This window comes from Rhipicephalus microplus, chromosome 2 (assembly GCF_043290135.1).
Source record: "Rhipicephalus microplus isolate Deutch F79 chromosome 2, USDA_Rmic, whole genome shotgun sequence".
In the NCBI taxonomy this organism is placed as follows: Eukaryota; Metazoa; Arthropoda; class Arachnida; order Ixodida; family Ixodidae; genus Rhipicephalus; species Rhipicephalus microplus.
The window spans coordinates 164,392,484-164,413,600 of record NC_134701.1 but is presented as its reverse complement, the minus strand read 5'-3'; the positions used below and the strand labels follow the sequence as shown (position 1 = coordinate 164,413,600).

Here is a 21,117-nt window from a genome sequence, read left to right as displayed (position 1 = left end):
TAGGGAGAAAACCTAAAACCTTCGGTGCTGTACCAACTGAGCTACCACGGTGGCTATTTTCCCGTCTTTATGTTGCATATATGCCCAATTCTCCCTTTTATGACGCTGTGCTATGCTTCCTATTGGTCTACAGAATTTTGCGTCATTTTTTTTTACAATAAACACTACTACCAAACAATACCTTCTATAACGCTTCTTCAAGCACGTTTTGGAATAAAAAAATGTTTCCAAAAGCTTAGTTGTTCTTGTTCCTTCGCAAATAAAAGCTGACGCATGCGCAAGGCTCTTCCTTGCAGCCCAAAAATAAACGCTAATGTTGTACGCCTTCTACAGACAGTAAATGAAGCGAGAGGATCCTTTATTTGTATTTCTCAACAGTGGTTTCCAGCCTCTCTTCACGTTGGCGCTTTACACCGGCGCAACTTCTTCTTCTTCCTTTGTCTCTCTTCTTCAAAACCCTTTTCATCTCTTCCGCGAACCCTCGTGACCCGTATGAATGTACCCATTTGAATGCGTCGGGCAGAAACATCCCCACGAAAGGAAAGTCCACCGCATGAGAGGAAGGCATCGACGAGCAAGCGAGCAAGGTAAATACACAGGCGCTGACTTTAATGAACAACAGCGGAAGCGAATTCGTCTTTCTCGCGCTCGGTGAAGGGAAGTTAAACGGAGAGAGACGTCGCGAACGCGCGGGTAATGACCCGTGTCGCTATGTGACAACGCATTCGGGGCTTTTTATTGTCACCCTTCCATGGGCCAGGCGCGGTGATCGTAAATTAGTTCTTTTTCAGAGATGCGTTCGCTAAAATTTTCACACGCTTGGCTCCCGCCGAAATTGCCTCTGTATTGCTCTTTGTTTGCATGCTGCATGAAAACCGTTAACGTCATTCCTAGGTGCTCCGGATTATATTATCAATGTTGTAGCTTCTGCTGCTTGTCGCGGTAAGTTTTCAGACGCTGGTCGTACAGTGTAGGCCTTAGTCGCAATCCTTCCACAATTATTTCATCACTACAGCGCAGATTGTTCCGAATCGATCATGGTAGCTAGCCAACACAAGCACGCAAAATAGTAAGAAATCACAAAGAAACTGCACAGAGACGCTTTTGGATGACTTTGACGACGGTACGAAGAAGCTGGGGACGCCGGGAGACCCGTGTGTGGAAAATAAAAACAGAAACTTCTTCTCCCGTGAATCGTGCGTAACGATCGCATCAGTGGTCGTCGTAAAAGTCACGGGCCAACATTCACGCCCCAAACGTTATACCTACTTTACGCTAAATGCAACCTCTCAACGAGCACATAACTTGGCTTGCGTTTATGCTTACGCAATTACCGATGCTCCGTACGTAGCGCACGTAGTCTGGTCATGACAATAGGTTGTATGCATTTCTCTAAATTTCGCCTCCATTTAAATATAACCCACGGGACGAGTTATCGAGCTCAGCTACCAAATACCGGTCACTAATCATTTTCTCCTTTATTTTCTTGACCAGTAGGTCACAGCAGGAGGTAATCGAAAAATGCATTTGTTTTTACCCAAGCCGGAGGCTTATTCTTCGCCCAAACCAATATAAAGCTAATGTAAATTTAAACATGTTGTAATAACAAAATGCAGTTATAGAATAGGATGTTAGTACTGCTATCGTACCTCCCCGTGCGGAAATTAGGTAGGCACATTAGCATATGATATTCGATTAAAACTGCACTTCTCTTTACTTCACCTGCGCTCTCCCATACACTGCGCATACTTAACACACTTTCAATGTTTAAGAAAGCGTTTTTTTTTTAAACAATTCGCATGCGCGGGCACGTAGTTAATGCCCCGTTTCCCGAACGTTTTCTCAGCCGTCCGAAATGCAAATGCTCTTTTAAATAACTTTGCATTAAGATCTCGTCGTCGCTTGTTACGCACACGTGGCCACACGCACACACGAGAAAGATCTTTCTTCACAACCTATGCTGCTTTCAAACACGTTATAATATGGTGCTAGCTTGGCATGCAGTACTGAAAAAAGTAGTAATCATCCGAATGTACCATAGTTATGCAAAGCTTTAGAAGCTCACTCAAACTCATTCATGAAACATGTTTCGAACTTTGGACTCACTCGGACTCAGATTCATGATGATTGATTGATGTGTGGGGTTTAACGTCCCAAAACCGCCTTATGATTATGAGAGACGCCGTAGTGGAGGGCTCCGGAAATGTTGACCACCTCGGGTTCTTTAACGTGCACCCAAATATGAGCGCATAAACCTACAGCATTTCCGCCTCCATTGGAAATGCAGCCGCCGCCGCCGGGATTTGATCTCGCGACCTGCGGGTCAGCAGCCGAGTACCTTAGCCACCAGACCACCGCGGCGGGACGCACTTAGATTCACGAAAATAGTATATACTCACCCGGACTCGCTCAGGCTCAGACTCGCGGCTCGATCTGAGTATAAGTGAGTCTGAGTAAGTCAACTCGTGGGTTAGTTCGCCGACCTGTGATTATGTGCACAAGAATGGTGGTTGCCTACGTCGCAAGTTTTTATGCTTGCATTTTTATAAATGTGTGCCGTGCTCCCTTTGTCAACAAAAAAAAAATCAGCCAGCTCCGCTTGAAGGACACTGCCGAAACAGCGAAGCTGGCAGCGTGCAGTCGGGTTTGAATGGTGCGGAATGAAGTGAGTAAATGAAGGGGCGGGAGCAGCAGTGGCCGAAGTGTTCAGTTGCGCGGGTAGCGAGAATTGTGGGAGGGGTGGCACATGTACGTAGTAAGATATTTCTGCTTTCGGTAAATCCCACTCTACGATCTACGACGTCATCTGGACGTGAAAGTCTCGACTAAAAACATCTTCTTTTTTTAACTTTATTCGTTCTATTTGTTTATTCCTTTCTCTTCTAATTGTGGAGTATAATTCCTTTCTTAATCGATAATATAACAACTTCCTTATCCACAGCTCAACTGGGTGAACGCGAAGCAATTCGTTGTGTGAAAGAATCACGTTCCTATGAACGTGCTGCCCACTCTGAAAGAGAAATAGTGCCGTTCCCTTGAACGTGTTAACCACTCTTAAAAAAAAATTCCCAGCCACGTACTTTCGTTAGGTTGTTTTTTTCTTATTTATTTGATTACATTGCTTCCGGTTGGACTGCGCCTTTGTGTTGGTCGTTCTTTGAGAGGGATATTTCCAGCTAATCGATTAGGGCAGTGTGTGCGAAGAGAAGGGTGGATTCGCGTGTTTGCTCTGGCACAGAATGGGCTCGCTATGAGAAGTTCACGAAAGCAAACTCGCGCCCAATTGAGAACGCCAGCCAGAGCCCGAATAGTTGTACTCGTGCACAATGGGAGAGAGAGAGAGTGACCAATTTGAATTTCAATGGGACGGAGTAAATAGGCAGGAACGAGTATATCGAACCTGAGAGCTATAAGCGCGAGTCGAGAAGGGCAGGACTACACAATGCGTAGGGGACTGGGCTATAGCCATGGCCAGGACACACTTTTTGGAAGCTGAATAGGGCCACTTATCGCGCAGGCACCCTAAAGCGAGTGAGACAAAAAAGTGAGAAAACAGCACGTGTAAAAAATGAAAGAAAGAAAAAGTGCCTAGTTGAACACCTGCAGAAAAGGCACGAGAGTATTCCAAAAGCATATCCACGACATCGTAATAAAAAGACACCTAAGGCAGTGCACGTTGAACGAAAGAAGCACGGCCATGCTTTGATCCTGTCCCTGTATTCCTTCCGCTTCGGAGACACGAAGTTCCCAGGAGGCGAAACTCAACTAAGCTGCTGAACTGCAGCCAATAGCGTCCGGGGAATCTCTCGGGAGTGTTGCCCGAAAGTCCAGTTTGTTTTACTTGTCATTTTTTCCCCTGTGATTTCCGCAGATTGTGTGTTTTTTTTTTGCCCATTTTCGTGTCTTCCTTCGTTTGTCTTTCTACGTTTAGCGAATTCTTACCTTCAGGGGTACTTCTTCCTCCTCCTCAGCTTGTTTCTTACTCCTGCTCACCGTGCACCTCACTTTGTTCCTTTCTGTCCTTGTTTTGGCAACACCTTCCCTTTACCACCCATCTGCCGCTATAACCGTGACCATTCGAAAACGCCTGACGGCCCGTCCGGCCGATCTTCGCTAATCCACGCTTTCGCTTTCACGCCGTGGCCCAAGGGAGGCTTCCGATAGCGGACTCCGGTGTCTCTCAGACTTCCCTTAATACCTGAGACATTTTTGTTTGTTTCCTTTTTTGGGGGTGAAAGAAAATTATTCTTAGTTCGAACGCGTGAACACGCTTAAACCAAACCAGAAGACTGCATGGCAGACTTTCCAGCTCCCCTGATACCGTTCTTATGAGGAACTATATGTATTGGCTGTAATATATATATATATATATATATATATATATATATATATATATATATATATATATATATATATATATATATATCGTTCGCGATAGTTACATGCATGTTACGCTGTATCTGAATAGGACCAGAAATCATGAAGCCACTCTACATTCAAAACTGAAGATAATCACTTCAACGAGTACAGGGACTAGTTTACAAATGAGAGCTTACGCTGCCATATAAACATCTCGTATACAAAGACCGTGAACTCTGCCCAAATGTGAAGTTGAGTAAAGGCTGATAAAGTATGTTATGTTGACGTTAAAATTATTTTCGCTTGGCTCACCAGCCGATGTCAACACCAGCGGGACACCATGCTACAGTTCGAATGATAAGAACCTCACGCACCGGTACTGCTATGTAGCTGTGGTCGCGTCAAGCACCAAAACGTTAGAAGGAGCACTAGCGAAGGGACATTAGTTAAGTGTGATTTCGTAATCCCGAGAACACCACTCTTGTCGCTTGACGACGCTTGGCAAGTAAGAAAACGCGGGAAAAAATAATGCAGCTGGAGACGCCACATCCCGATTCCCTCACCGAACACCACGACTGCATATAGGTTCAAGGCGTGTGCTGGACCCTACGTAGCTTGTAATCGATAAATAGGACGTACATTGTCATTCACGGGTGTCATTGTGATGGAGTGCGCAGAATTTGAAACGGGGCGAGCAGAATTTCAAGTGCGTGCCATGAACCGAGTTGAAAGTAGGTAAGGAAGAAGAAGCTGACATGGATGGTAATGAATGACAAGAAATGACTGAAGCGCCACTTCGACGCAGACGCAGCATTGTTCCCACCACGTGCGACATAGAGGGAAAAAAAAATTGGCAGATCCCACGTACAGTAGGAATCAAAGATATGCGAAGCACGAATAAGAAATGTTGATATGTCACCTTAAAATTAGCACAACGTTACAATGTGGAGTTAAATTATGCCGTACATGACGTTCGTGTCATGATTATTATGTTTGGGTGTGTCGTTTACCACCGTCATCTATTCACGTCACGTGATACTAAACTTAGTATATGTGGAGCTAGCGAAACGGCCCCGAGCACGCTATGAGCGCGGTATGTTGTCATGTTCGTACATGACACGCGTGTCAGGATTATCATGTTTGCACCAGTCATATATTTCGTCATCCATTGACGTCACGTAACACCAAATTTCGTATATGTGGAGCTAGCAAAACGGCCGCGAGCGCATCATGAAGGACCCATTATACTCCAATGTAGCGTTGACGCGCGGATACACTGGGCACACCGACGCTACGTTAGCAAAACGCGAGTACTCTGTAGTATAATGCCAGGCGCGACCAGCGTCTGTCGGCGTGGCCCGACGGCAACCAGTACAAAATGCGCCGTGCTGGATTTCGCACTAATGCGTTACCCAGACAACACTGCGTCTCCCTCTTTTCGTGACGGAGGGAGGCCGGATGCGTGACACTAGCGTGGCAACGCTGGCGTGACGCAACCAAATGAACGCCGGCGAGGACGCGCACCGCGTCATGTCGAAATTTATTGGTACCATGACTGTGGCATGTGGTCATGTTCTCACATGACACACATCTCATGATTATCATATTTGCACCAGTCACATACCTTCATCATCCATTGGCGTCACGTAATACCTACTTTGGCATATGTGAAGCTAGCGAAACGGCCGCGAGCACGTCATCAGTGTGGCATGTAGTCATGTTGTTACATGACGCGCATGTCTTGAATATCATGTTTAGATGTGTCATTTACCTATGTTGTCCATTCCAGCCGCGTAATAACGCGTTTGGTACATGTGAAGCTAGCGAAATGGCTGCAAGCGCATCATGAGCGTAGCATGTAATCATGTTGTTACATGACGCGCATCTTATGTTTATCATGTTTGCGCCAATATCATACTTTCGTCATCCATTCACGGCCCTTAATACCGAATTCGGTATAAGTGAAGCTAGCGAAACGGCAGGCAGCGCATCATGAGCCTGGCATGTAGTCATGTTGTGACATGACACGCATATCATGATTTCTATGATAGGGTGTGTCGGCTGTGTTCGCCATGCAATCATGTCGTACTATACCAGTTTTTCAACATACCATGTGAACGAAACCACCGCAAGAGCGGCAGGACCATGAAATGTAAATCATGACATTCACGACAAACATGTCATGATTTTCATGTTATGACTAGTCAGATATGTTCTTCATACAGTCATGTTATGCCATACCAAGTGTGGTATCGATACCATCATCAAAACGGCCAGGAGAGATAAAAGTCGTAGGCGGCTAGATAGATAGATAGATAGATAGATAGATAGATAGATAGATAGATAGATAGATAGATAGATAGATAGATAGATAGATAGATAGATAGATAGATAGATAGATAGATAGATAGATAGATAGATAGATAGATAGATAGATAGATAGATAGATAGATAGATAGATAGACAGATAGATAGACAGACAGACAGACAGACAGACAGACAGACAGACAGACAGACAGACAGACAGACAGACAGACAGACAGACAGATAGACAGACAGACAGACAGACAGATAGATAGATAGATAGATAGATAGATAGATAGATAGATAGATAGATAGATAGATAGATAGATAGATAGATAGATAGATAGATAGATAGATAGATAGATAGATAGATAGATAGACAGATAGATAGATAGATAGATAGATAGATAGATAGATAGATAGATAGATAGATAGATAGATAGATAGATAGATAGATAGATAGATAGATAGATAGATAGATAGATAGATAGATAGATAGATAGATAGATAGATAGATACGCTCAAAGTCACCGAAGTTCGCTAAAAAATGCTTTGCATTTAAAAAGAAGAGTCGCAGTGGTGGCCAGAGGAAGACGAGCCACGCATCAGGGTGGTTGGGTTTTGGACCCAAACCAAGGCTGCTACCTCCATCACCCGGTCACCTGAGGGGCTCCAGGACTACTTGGCTGCGCTGACGTTCCCTTGCCCGTGGACAGGCCAGAGCCGTCGAGCTTCGGGCTGGAGCTCAGGTGAGGCTGTCTGGCCAGGACTCTACCTCGGGGCCAGTGCGTCAAATGCAGCATCAGCTAGTGCGGCGTCCTTCGGCAGCCTAGGAAGGCTGCTTCTCCTACGGCTAGTGTGGCTGCCCAACGCCGACGCCAACTACTACGACAAAGCATCAACCCCGTGCTTCGCGCCCAGGCTCCTACGCAACGACGTGGGTGATACGCCACTCTTTTGACGTTCCGCGACACACCCTGTGTAGGAACTGAGTGCTTAGGATATGTGTGTAGGGACTAATACACAGCTGCTGTATTTTTCGTAACTCTATCCGAGAGATAGAACTCTTTATACTTTGAGTCAAGTGCTTTCGAGCTATTGTCATTAAATGTTTGCTCCAAACGGACTCGTCCTTCGGGAAGTGTCCTGAGGTGGCTCCTCGAACCTCCCAAGTACGTAGCTGAACCTGCGCCTTGTGCGAAACGCAAACCACAACGTTACAGTCATAAACCTAGCATGCGAAGTTTTCGAAAATTTCATCGACCCAAGGTAGCGCAAGTACGAAAAATATGTTGCTTGTAATTCTTGACGCCACGCGCGGTGATTGCAGCGCGAAATTTAAAAATCAGAGTTCAATCTTGATTTTTATCTGCTATCAAGGAACTTATGATAGTCAAATTTATGGCATTAGAGTTCTCAGAGTGAAGTTTACCAATCCAAACTGGATCATTGTTTCAATTTAGTGTCTCTTTAAAGCGATCACCAACGGGGCCAAGAACGAAGCAGGCATGGAAACGTCGCGGTATTTTGCACGAACATGTTACGAGAACCTCATTCCTTGTTGTGAAGTCAGATAATAGTAATGAAGGCTAGTTTTGAAAGCATCGTGCAATCAATTTTTCCGGTTACACTTATGCTTGCCAGTAATTTATGATTGATATGTGAGGTTTTACAACTCAAAACCACCATATTATAATCAGAGACGCCGCAGTGGAGGAGTCCGGAAATTTTGACCAACTGTGGTTCTTTAACGTGCACCCAAATCTGAGCACAAGGGCCTACAGCATTTTCGCCTCCATCAAAAATGCCGCCGCTGAAGCGGGGATTGGATCCCGCGGCCTGCGGGTCAGCAGCCGAGTAAATTTAGCCACAAGACCACCGCGGCGGGTCATATGCTTGCCAGTAAATACGCTTGGCTTTGAGAGCCTGGCTTCTCATTTGACGTAAAAAAAGACAACTAAGAAATTTTGTGTCGGTGCCTCTTTAGATATGATACGCATGTTTGCCGGAGGGCCAGAAACCTCAAGGAACCAATGACTTGCCCGAAAGTGTGATTGGACGCTAATTGTTTTATTTATTTATTTATTTATTTATTTATTTATTTATTTATTTATTTATTTACAAAATACTGCAGGCTCATTCAAGGGCCCTAGCAGGAGGGGCAAGATTATAACATTGCACACAGGTGTAAAACAGCAAGAACAATAGAAAGATACATCATATACAAAAGATACAAAAAGATACATCATAGGTCATAGTTAAATACGCTCAAGTGCCTCTACAGAGCCAGTTAACGATTGAGGTAGGCAGTTCCAGTCGTTTATCGTACGAGGAAAGAACGAGTATTTGAAAATGTTTGTTCCGAAACTGTTTTGAAGAGACCTGGGATTAAGGAGATGCATACTCAAGCATGCTTTTTGGGATTTGTGTATGAATGCTTTTTGAGCTTCTTTTAAAAGTCACAAAACATAAAACGGCACCTAGTGGTTGAGCGCTGATTCTGTATAATGAACTCGTTCCTTTTGTACTGCGTCCGATGCTTCCATGTACGCCATAATAGCGCTCATGTTAGAGTAGGTAGAGTCATAATCTATTGCCGCCCTATTCCGTGCTGCTTAAGATGTAAAAGTAGTGAACGCCGAGAAGTGGTGGTACAGTCGTAGCACCTAGTAGACAATTTAGACCACTCCCGCGTGCGCGTACAGTGCACGCATGCACAATAATCCGCAGCGCACAAACGAGAATCGCTGTCGCGTTCACCACCCACTGTTTGCAGTATGTGGCGTGAATGTGATCAAATTGTGGTCGTATGTAGAAAAAGTCGCATGGTAAGTGCTTCACCGCGTTTTCTTCCTCGCCATTACGCGATCAGACACTTTGACCGGTAAGCTTTCTCCTGCACTTCGAAAAAGTGGTTCCAGAAGAATTTGTTGCTGGTCCCGACCGCACAGTTTTCTATATTTACTTTCAGTGAAAACTGGCGCTGCGATCTTGAATGCGGGAGATTGCTGGGATATGTGAGCTTCGAACTTGACCCGGAGTTTTTAGGGGCGAATCTCCTTAAGGCGTGGGCTGAGCGTTTCGTCGTAATCGTATGTAGCCCCGTCAAGTTAGTTCTAGAACCGGCCGTAGAGGGCAGTACTTGTATATATAAAGAAATACATATACGATGGAAAATGCCAATGGTACGATACTAGAGGACGTTACTTGTAGTAGGATAAATACTAAAAATCACGGCATATCTATAGAGTGAATGATGACGACTGGAAAGAACCGTTCGTCATTCCATCCATGCTTCCGGCCGTCTGTTCAGTCTTACTTCCATCTATTTCGTGCATCTGTCCATGCGTCCATCCGTCCGTCCGTGCATCCGTCCCTGCGTTCGTTCGTGCGCCCGTTCATCCCTCCGACGTTGCGTCAAACAGACAGACAAACGTCGGACGGACGCGTTCAGCAGATGATTTACGGTTTGTCAATAAAATGTATGATACGCGCAAGGCGGCGCCGGCGGCTCGCGCTTGAAGACGGAATCCCGATGGGCGAGCGCGTGAGAAAATAGGAATGACGTCACACGACGACGTTGGTGATCTCGTGTTTGTCGTCAGCGCCGTACGCTAGGGGGCGGGTGTAGTAAAATAAAAGCTGTTTTAGCGCGCGCGCGCGTTCAGAAGGTGGGCGGATGGACAAGGCTGCAGAGAAGCGTACACGCATAGCGGCGGCGGCTCGTGCTCGAAGACGGAACCCTGTTGTGCGAGCGCGCGAGGCAGAAGCATGTCGTGAAGCTGTGCGGCAGCGCTGACAAGATCCCGGCGTACGCAAACGGGAGGCCGAAACAGTGTGCGGACCCAGCTTCGCTCCACTCTCCATCATTCTCCCCGTGGATATGTTGTCATTTTTTTTACTGTTCACGTAGAGCCCGCACAACTCGAAGACGCGTCGGGTTTCAACGCATTCCTTGTGTCAAAATGGTTGATTTCTTACTGAAATAGCACGCAGTAAGCTATTTATGTCTTATTGTTGCGCAAACATGAGTTTCATTTAACATCGGAAAATTCTACGTCGATGTACAACTGTACAGAGCGTGAAAAGCGACTACCGGCCGGCTGCTAAACTTGGCACGCAGACGACAAAACCTGCGTTCACTCTGCCACTGTTAGTCGTCTATTTCTTTCTTTCGCCATTCCGTAATTGCGTATGGGTGAGGGAACCTTTATTTTAGAATATGATATGCGTGAACACTTATAAAAGGTATTGATTTACAAAAGCTTTATTTGTGCAGTCATATCCGCTTTTGAGCCAGAGCCTCGCTCAAGACCAGCCAACACAAGCCTCGCAGACAGATATACCGTCATTCCCAGCGCGCCAACGGCACCCGATAAGAAATTCACATAGACCGTATAGGCACCATATTTCCCCTTTTGTAACATTATGGCAAACTCTACGGTCCCGACAGTTCTCAAAAATTACTAAAGGTGTCCTGTTAAGTGGAGCTAAGTTACAGGTTGTAGCTTAGTTGAGGAAGTATTCTTTGAAAAAATTATTGTTATATTTCTTAGAACTTCGTTGAATTCACTACTCTGTGGAGCATGAATCAGCATGTCATCCACGCCTACCGTGAAACCTTCTTCTCGTCCTGGGCACCTCACTTAGGCCTGGTGAGAATAAAAAAAGCAAACCCTGCTCATGCAAAAAAGAGGTGTACAAATTTAGGCTATATACAAACGTATATACACCCACCTCTCTGCTTTGACAAGAAGCTCTATGCCCCAACAGCCGTCACTCAAAAATTAAGGGCCACCAGACTGAACTTCCATATATTTTAAGCTTACGACATACGCGGCAGCATGAACTTCTACTGTTTCGCGTCAATTCGCCTTTCACTCGCCGCAAACGATTCGGCCACATTCTCTTAGTAGAACGTGCCACCGCATTGCACCTTGATCCCAATGAATATTGTCGTGCGTTGAAGGCGGTAAACTTACTGACTTGGGAACGACACGAAGATATTTTTTTTCCGCAACTACCGAGTCACTTCCGGGTGTTGTCAGACGTAAGCGTACAAATGAAGTTTGGCACTTCAGCGCACGTGCTGGAGCGTCGAGATTGAATTGATGAGTCAGAAAAAGAAAAAGAAAACAATGCATGGAGGCTCCACGTGCTTGCGTACTCATGTACCTTGTCTCAATATAACGATGCCCATTCCCTGCAAGTTTTCTGTACCAAACGTTTCTCCTATGACTCCTGGCGTTATTTCGTCAAAGAGGTGCTACTGCCTTTAATCGGCTATGTTTGGGCGTCACCTACATCTGCGCTAGTGCCTTTCGAATAGGTGTGATCGATGGAGCAGCAGGTAGTTACGGTGTCAACAACAAAAAAAAAACAACTCGGCGTTTCATCCGCCAGGGTCCAAAGCACAGTGCTCGGAGGTTTTTCATGCCATTGTACGGGACAAATTTCACAACCGGCTCAGGTTACAATAGAGAACTTGCCGCATATCTTTCCATCTTCTTAATTCACCATAACATCACAAGGTAGCAAACCAAACATGCGCATCACATTACTTTCTCGGCCATCACTCTCTCTTTCACTCCTATAAATACACACAATAAACGGATGTGTTGTTGAGCTAGAGAACTTTAATGAAAACATTCTGCGCCAACAACAGAAACAACCATTGAGGAGAATATTTCGAACTAGTACCATACGCTAATATTGTTTCTAGTTAAATTGAGCTCACTCAAAACGTTAACACAGACGAATTGTCCATTACAAATGCACAGACGTAGACATCCGATTTAGTTATTAAGAATACGCTTAGTTTTTGGTCGTATGAAAACAACAATGGCGAGGCAATAGCACGGGGGTAATAAGGAAGAGTTTAAAAGACCGACATCAATCGTTTGTTCTTTTCACATATAACGGGCACGGATAAGTTGCGACAGATCGCACAAATGTTCGCAAAGGCAACGTTCTTCAGCCTACCTGAAGGAAAAGCAAGGGCAGTGCATGCTGCAAAGAGGACGGAGAGCGGGAGCCCCAGTCGTCGCGGGCTTGGCCTTTGGCGTCGGCGGTCACTGCACTTAGCCGTGCGACTGGCATCAAGGTACACTCGGTATTCATTCATTGTGAACGGTTGATTCCTTTTCGGATACTCGGCGTGCCAGCGGCCCTTGTTCACACAACTGCGATGGTACACGGGCTCGATGCGTGAAGACACCTGTGAAAACGCAGTAGAGAGAACAAAGAAAATCGCTGCTGTAGTTCTATAAGAGCTGTTCGTACCCTTTCTGCACACTATTTCCAGATGAATTTGTCCCCTGTCGGTCAGCATGGTTGAGTTACGGTACATCATTGACAATCGCGTGGTGATTGGCACATGGCTATTTGTTTTATGTCTATTTAGGAGCACCTTGAATCAATGAAAGAAGAAATTTTTGAGGGCTTATTTCTCTGTTTAACTCAACGTTAACAAAAGCGAGCAGATAATACGTCCAAAGCAGGTATACGGAACGTTAGACCTTATTTGACCTGTTTGAAGTGTATCGTAATAATTGTGTTAAAGATATGAAAATGTAAAGTGGACAGAAAGAGAACTCGCCGCCGGCAGTTAACCTGCAACTTTCGGATAGCAAATTTCAGACCTCGAATTAGATTCCCAACTTCTGCTTTGACACCATTTATCTAGAGAAAGTTCTGTTCCGTGTCCCTAAACAGTTAGTGGATCGAGAGTTCTATACTATTTATGCTCAGAAAACTAAGCGTTCGGACTTCTACGTATTTGACAGTTAATAGGTCGTAGTCAATTATATTCAATTCATTTTTTTCCTTTCAAACATACAAACGCAATTCAGAATGTGAAATATGTCCACGTGGGAAGGCCATACCACGAGGTTAGCTTACGCGGTACTAGCTTACCTCATGGTATGGCCTTGAGTTGGCCGTTAATATACAACACCACTCTACGTGTCATTTGTCTTCCCTAGGACATGCCATTATGCAAGAAAGTTATCCCCTTTATTGAATGTACCAATTTTTTCGAAAACCCGCGCAAAGCTGGGGATCAACTATGAATAGGTGTTGTAATGTAAATGAGCCCCAACTTGTCCGATTAACAATTACATTTTCAATTACGAAGCCTTACGCCATCATGTGAATGATTTCACCCCGATTTCACCGGGGTCCATAACAAAAATACTTGTGCGATAAAGGAAGAGAATAACCGCTTGTCACGCAACAAAAATAATAATAAGGGCAGCGTCGCACCAACGGTGTCAACACAAAGTGTGCGCCTGCACAACCCTCTTTTTCTTTCTCCTGACTTTTCTCTTTATTCCTTTGTGTCTTTTTCCCTTTCCCTCTCTCTGGTGTTTTCTGCCTTTTTGTCTCTGTTTACATCTTCATTTTTTTTTCTTTCTCTTTCCCCGCAATCCTTTCTCTCTCTTCTCTTTTTTTCTTATTTTATTGTTTTATTCTCTCTCTCTCAATTTCTTGCTCCATCTTTCTTCTTTCTTCCCTTTCTTTTCCTATGTCTCTATCTCTCGCTTTCTTTACATGCCATGCTTTACTCTCTCCCCACCTCGTTTTCCTCTTTCTCCTCCCACTCGCACCTTTTCTCTTTATAGCCGCTTGGTTATGACGCTCGCCTTGGAATGGGGGGCACGCGTGCGCGGGCCTTGCCTCACCAAGAATTTCTTTTTATCTTTTTTTTCTATCTCTTTATTCCTTCCTTTCTGTTTCTCCCTTCTTTCTTTCAAGGCTCGTTCTCTCACTCATCAGAGCTGCTGCGTCTCGCACCACACAAATCTTGCCGTGCGTGTTGTGGGAGCAAATCAGAAAATGAAGAAGAGTGCGAAGAAGAGGAATCGCTTGAAACTTTAATCATCCGCTCGTGTAGATGATAATAATTCGAAACTGTTAAAAAATACTAAAGCAATCATTGCAGTGTACTTCTCCTAGCTCTTCTCACTGTGACACGACTCATAATCATAATGTGATTTGGGGTCGTTAACCCCAACATATCAATCAGTTAATCTGTTCAAGTAGGCCCTAATGTTCATGAAACGTCATTGTCGTTGCAGTGCCGATTGTTAAACATTGCATATGTACTCTTGTGACACAGCTGTCACGTCGGGTTATTATTGTCAATTGTTGTGAGGTGCATTGCGCTGAAGTTGATCTGTGTAGCTCAGTCCAGGGCTTAGCAACCTTGCGAACACCAGCGCTTCATATCAGCTTATCACTTCTGGTGTTGCTAATGCTTATGTTCCTGTTGACATTGTTGCGCAAGTGCAACTGGTTATATAAATATCTGCATCTGTTAAACACAAGTTTGTGCGTAACACATTTGTACATATATGTTGTCTCATTTCATAACATGTCGCTCAATTGTAAATTACAACATGGTCACCTTCCCTCCGCATACTTCGCATAACGTCGACTTCTATGGTACGTGGGATCCGTCATTTTTTTTCTTTTTTGTGAGCGCTGCGTTTCTGTTCTTCCTGCTACGCACTGCTGCAGTGTGATTGCATTAATTCTTTTTTTCATGCACGCCGGTCTTTGATACGAACAAGAGAGAGAGAAAGAGACGGACCTAAATTCTATACTCTTTGTGATGAGCTAATATAACCCCGACTAAATATTGCATACTTTTCTCATTCAGTTCTCCATGAAATGAACGTAGGACAGTTGATACATTCATTCAGGAGAGCGACGTAGCTGACAGTGTTTCAGCGCGATTGTTCTTATTGCAACAACAGTATAAAAAAGAAGCATTTTAGCCTCTGGCTTTCCTCAATTCGCTGTCTGCACGACACTGATGCAACAAAACTTCAGTTGCTTGATCAGCCAAAAGTTTGTTTGCTTTTTCGAGTGAATTATAACCGCTCCTTCCATCAGAATATTATAGTGCCTCAAAATTCCTCAACACAATCTAAAAAAAAGGCGTTCTGCGTGAAATTACAGGATCTAAATGTAACGTAAAACGTGTAGATTAATTTTATCCGTGTAATATTCTTTAAGGTGAACCAAAATTTAGGCTTGCAGGTGCGTGTGTGTATAAATTTTGCTCAATGTTAAAATTGCGCACGGTGACCCAAGTTTAGTCACATTCGTGACCATTCCATTTTCTGTTACTTTTAAGGGAACAATTTAGGTACTGAAAGGTCAAAGTTCATTATATTGAAATATTTCGCTGTAGTATAGTACCAGAACCGTACGATGAAAGGTTGTTTCGAGCACAATTAAAGCTCAACGCTACCAATAAGCAACTGCATTGCTTTTGAACACTTAACAACAAAGCTAAACTTCGTTCATTACTGAGTTGCTACAGCCATGCATTTACAGAATATTTATTATTCCTCGAATTTGTGGCTATACCATGCATGTACACTGCACGATGTCCTTCAACTTAAAAGTCGCACCAGCACTGAAATGACCCTGGCCAATGCAGGGTATACGACGACAATCCACAGTACTCTGAGCAAGTGCCCGAACTGATCTTATGTCAGTGAATATACAACCGAGCAAGGTCAAATATATTTACATAAAAAAATCAACGATGATGATTATGATGATATGTGGGGTTTAACTACCCAAAATTATAATAATATTATGAGAGACGCCATAGTCGAGGGCTCCGACCACCTATAGGGTTCTTTAACTTGCACCCAAATCTGAGCCCACAGGCCTAAAGCATTTTCGCCTGTATTGAAAATGCAGCCACCGTAGCCCGGGTTTGAATTCGTGACCTGTGGGTAAGCGGCCGAGTACCTTAGCCAATAGACCACCGCGGTGGGGCATAAAAAATCAACGATGTCACTGTATAAATAACGTCGCTTCACCATATATGGCAGCACCATAACTTCTTGTAACAAGGTGAGGGCCTAGTAGTTCTGCGTGAGTTCGAAGCGTTTTACCCGCTTTTGCTCTCACTTGGAGAAACACTGCTGTGGTCTCTATAGTACAGGCGTTGCTTTCACGATTGCATACGCACTCCAGAAATAGTCGGTTGCCACAAACATGACATAAGAGAAAGGCTAAAAACAGCTTCTGTTCGATGGGGCTTCAGCAAGCATTAGGGAAGTAACGTGCATCAGGAGTTTTTGCGCAAAGATCTTAGATGGCTTCCCGGCCCCGCGCGTCTGGCGATGAGTCTGACAAGTGTGCAGCGGCTATCTTGACGAGCGCGAAAGATACGGTGCTACCGCAGACGCTGCACGACTTTGCCACGCTTTTTGAATGCAACCTAATATATGAAGAACCTTAACAGAGGACGGCATCTTTGCAGAGACTCTGCTTGCCATATCCTATAACATATCCCACATAATTGTCGTGAAATCGCAGCTCCAACGCACACATGCCAGGTATATAACGCAGTTGGCACAGTTTGGCACATTTCTGAAGTTTTTCTCTGTGCCGTATTTCTTAAAGCGTGATTCCTAAAACCTGGTCAGCACATGTAGGCGGAGAATTCTGTGTATCAGGGCGTACAGTGTTCGAGATAAAGCGCAGGTTTTCACCGAGTTAACTGTATAACTAAATCAGATCCCGTGTAAATACACTGTTTTGCTGAAAGATATGAACATTAACGGTATACAAAGATATAGCAATACACTGAACATGAAACCCGTCAAGCCGATTCAGGTTCTCCCTGTTAGGTTTCAGGGTCCACATAACACGCATCGCGCAAATGCCAATGCTAATTAACTCCGCGCTTCATTATGAAGGAAGTACTAATGATATGTTTAATGGTGACCAGCCTGATGTGAGTCATTTCTTACGTATATATAAAGCATGAGAGGCTATGTCTTAAAGTTCCTCGCATTTTTTTTTTCGTGTATGTCCGGACTGTTTAAATATGATTCAAAACGTGGCATTTGATGATTCGTTGTGATTCTCTTTCCCTGACGGTCTCCTACTCGTTCAAAACCATTCCACTCACTTCGATCTACCTGACGCTAAAAGCAAGGCACCCTAATGGCGCTGCTGACCTCCTTTTGCATCTATTAAAATCTCCCAAACGTGTCTCGCTTACTTCCTTCTCTCCGCGAAAGGTTTCTTTTCGTCCATCGTGATATCGTTCGTGTTTTACAACTCCTCCGAGCCCGCGTTATAAGACAGATCAGGGTTGTCTGGATAACTTGGTCAAGCCATGCTATCGGTGCTAAACGTAAACCTAAGAAGATTCCCCCGAAACGCCATCATTTATTCTCGGAGGTTTATGCTGCATGCCGCGATCTCCCGCGGGTAAACGTCAGTCTGACTACCATAACCACTTGGGCAGAATTTTATTCGTTCCCCCGCCTCACACACTGGCCTGAAGAGGAATCACTCGCTCTGCAAGCGCTATGCCGCTTAAATTATTCATTCTATCGGGACGCCGTGGTCGCAGGCTTCGTGTTAGTCTTGATCGTGAGTGGTGCTTTAACATGCCCCTCAAACTATAAAACAAAGCGTTATTTATTGTTACTTACATTATATATGTACCTTATTGTGGACGTTGAGCGTGGGACTCGAACCTGCAACCTCTCCTTCTCAAGTAGAATGCTATTGACCATAAGGAATTCAATTGAGTTTGCCAGCTGAGAAACAGATTGGTATTTGGGATATGGAGACAATTTTCATGAAGTGTCAACGTCCAAAAAAGGTACCCTTCAATAACAAAAGATTATGTGAAGTTCTGCATGCCGAAAACCTAAACATGAGAGAGAGAGAGAGAGAGAGAGAGAGAGAAGTAATCTAGGAAAGGTAGGGAGGTTAACAAGACCACGTCTGATTTGCTACCCAAACACGACATGATTATGAGACATGCCTTCTCGGAAGGGCTCCGGAAATTTCGAGTGTTCTTTAATGGGCGCTTGCATGGTTCGTACGCAGGCCTCTGGAATTTCGCCTCAAGCCTAACGAGACCACCGCGGCGTAGTCCAACTCGCGACGTTTGGGTCAGCATGCTGAGTGCCGGAAGAACTGTCCCACCGTATTGAACAATTACATTATCTCACTATTTGAATAGACACATAAATGCAAATAACAGTGTTTCTTTTCTTCGCGAAAAATTGTAAAAACATTGCTAATAGAAGATGCAATAAAAATATCATTACATGTCGCGCACGTGATAAACAAGAAATGCGAGATACAGAACTTACCAATGTGTATGTAGGGGGGACAACACGACTTGGTCTGCGCCCCCCGGGCACTTGCCTTGTGCAGTCGAAAATACAACTTTCGTAAGTGTTCACAGTTTTCTCGCGCGAAAATGTCAGCGAACTCCGAGGTGACACTGCCTTTTCTTTTCTTTTTTTTCTTTCAGACGCGACCGTTTGTGCTGACGTTCGTAGCACCTCCTTTTGCAGACACGGACACCACGACTGTATTTGCGTTCTTCTAGCTCGGAATGACAGGAACTGAGTGAAGAAGCAGAATAAGAAGCACGATGTCCTCTGAAGAAATGTTGGCGTAGTTAGTTTAGGCAGGCAAAACCCCCAAAAAAAACTTTCAACAAAGTTAGACACTGCGGTCGTCTAAAGAGCAGTGAAAACTATACAATCACTCGTCACACGCCGAGGTGATGTCACTTCTGTCGCCAACGCACATTGCTTGGCTCGCTGACAGGTCTCTCAGCGTTGCGCTAGCAGACGACGTTTGTAGAACCAGACATCGTTGTTGACTTCGCTAAAGCTTCCTGACACGTGTCTTCAGCGTTGGCTGTTGGCTCTCTAAAGCTTTATAAAGCTTAGTTTGTAGGAGTGACGGCACTACACTATCACCAGTCCTCTCGTGTGCGGTAAGCGCGGCGCGAGTTCAGGTGCTGCTGACGGCTCTCGTCTGCGCGTCTGCTTCGTAGCGCGGTTGCCGAATGAACGCTGGCAGTCCGGAGAATCGAAGAACCTCCGCTCGAGCGCCCCGCGTTCTATCGCCGAAGCTGGCACCCAGGGGGCGCCCGAGGTGCAAGCGCGAATACACGCGCGCGCATTTGGCCTTCGCATTTGCTCGCTTGCGCTGTATCAGCACGGGCCGCGGCTCGTGTGCTTGACACGTTGGTCGGTGACACCGCCGCTTCTCTTTCTGCCGAGCTCCTAACGCGCGTGGCTCGCTCCTTTCTCCTCGATGTCATTGCTTCTCTCTCTATACGCGATGGCTTAACACTCCTTCTCGCTGACACGCTTACGCGTCTGGGGCAGTGCTCTACCGGCTTACTGCATTTGCTGGCATGCTAGAAGCACTGGTTAGCGCTAGCTGATTACCAGCTCGGGCTTAACAACGACGGTAAGCGATGACTAGTATCGTCAGCAGCCGTTATAGTTGTCACGTCTTCTTCATTTACGATGAGTTCAGCGATGCAGTTTTTGCCGGTAGTATACGTTTGTTTGTTGGATGAAACATTAATTCAGAGCCATACCGCATCTCTGTGGAAGCCTCATCCCGAGGCTTTCTTTCTAAACGCATAGGAACAAAGAAATACATGAATAAACTGTTTTATTTTACATCCAGGTAATTAAAGGAGCCCTGAAACACTTTTTCAAGTAACCATGGAATGGATTCCCTAAACGAGCTTATTGCCTCACAAATTCAATGCCGCGAAAGTTTTAAGAATCCATCCAGTACGAGCAAAGTTACAAAGATTTGTCGCACGCTTCAATAGCAGTCTTCCTTGTCTCGCCCCGGCAAAAGCGCTGGAAGCTAAGCGGAGGAGGGGGGGGGGGGGAGGAGGTGGCATGGGCGAAATGAATGCGTCACGTGCGCGTCGTGACGTTGAGCCCTTTTTTTCTTTGTGTTTTCTTCGAATACGTGACTCTTTCAGTGTGGACAAGTCCGGGGAATCCCATGGTGATCTCTGTAACAACCAAGTGCGCCATGTTCAAATCAGCCAATAGCTGACAAATGACCTTCTACGAGTGATTTCTCAGCTTCCTCCATCACTTGTCGGGAGAAGAGAAAGCAAGCTTAGCTGACTTTGATAACTTATTGTGAATTGCAGGCCACGTTCTACGCTATAATAATTGGTTCGCGTGTTTTCGGGAGCGTCAACTACAGATTGGTAGCGTTTGCTGATCCTGCTAATTAAGTGTTGCAGGGCCCTTTAATGTTGGTGAATTTCACTATAATTTGAGGGAATAAACGTTATTTTACTTTTGAAGCTATAGAGTTCATTTCGTTACTCGGTTTGTTTCGATGGACTGCTTTTCACTTTTGAGCAATTTCTCCCCACAAAACTAAACGCGAGTATGAGTTCTACAACTTCGGAAGTCAGCAACATAAAAAAAATTATTTGAAGAAAACGGTTACCTACGTTTACATTGTTCAGATGTGCACAGAGTTGAAACTTCCTTTTTTGTTTATAATCATATACCATAAATTAAATTTTACATACACACCCGTGCATATAGCAATGTTTCATTTTGGCCGTAACTCAAATTTGCTAGTTTCACATTACGGGATTAATTTTTCAGAACT

At 44.7% G+C, this 21,117-nt stretch overlaps 1 protein-coding gene across 1 annotated transcript in view; it reads right to left on the bottom strand.

Moving 5' to 3' along the window:
• The window catches only part of LOC119169670 (cell adhesion molecule Dscam1), a 233,612-nt gene extending 214,107 nt beyond the window's left edge, over window positions 1-19,505 (bottom strand). The window contains exons 1-2 of the mRNA XM_075885653.1: window positions 18,810-19,505; window positions 12,646-12,880 (exon numbers count right to left, since the gene is read on the bottom strand). Coding sequence (XP_075741768.1) covers window positions 12,646-12,787 — 142 coding nt within the window. The 5' untranslated portion in view covers window positions 12,788-12,880; window positions 18,810-19,505. The remainder of the gene's footprint in view (window positions 1-12,645; window positions 12,881-18,809) is intronic.
• Window positions 19,506-21,117: the final 1,612 nt, after the last annotated feature.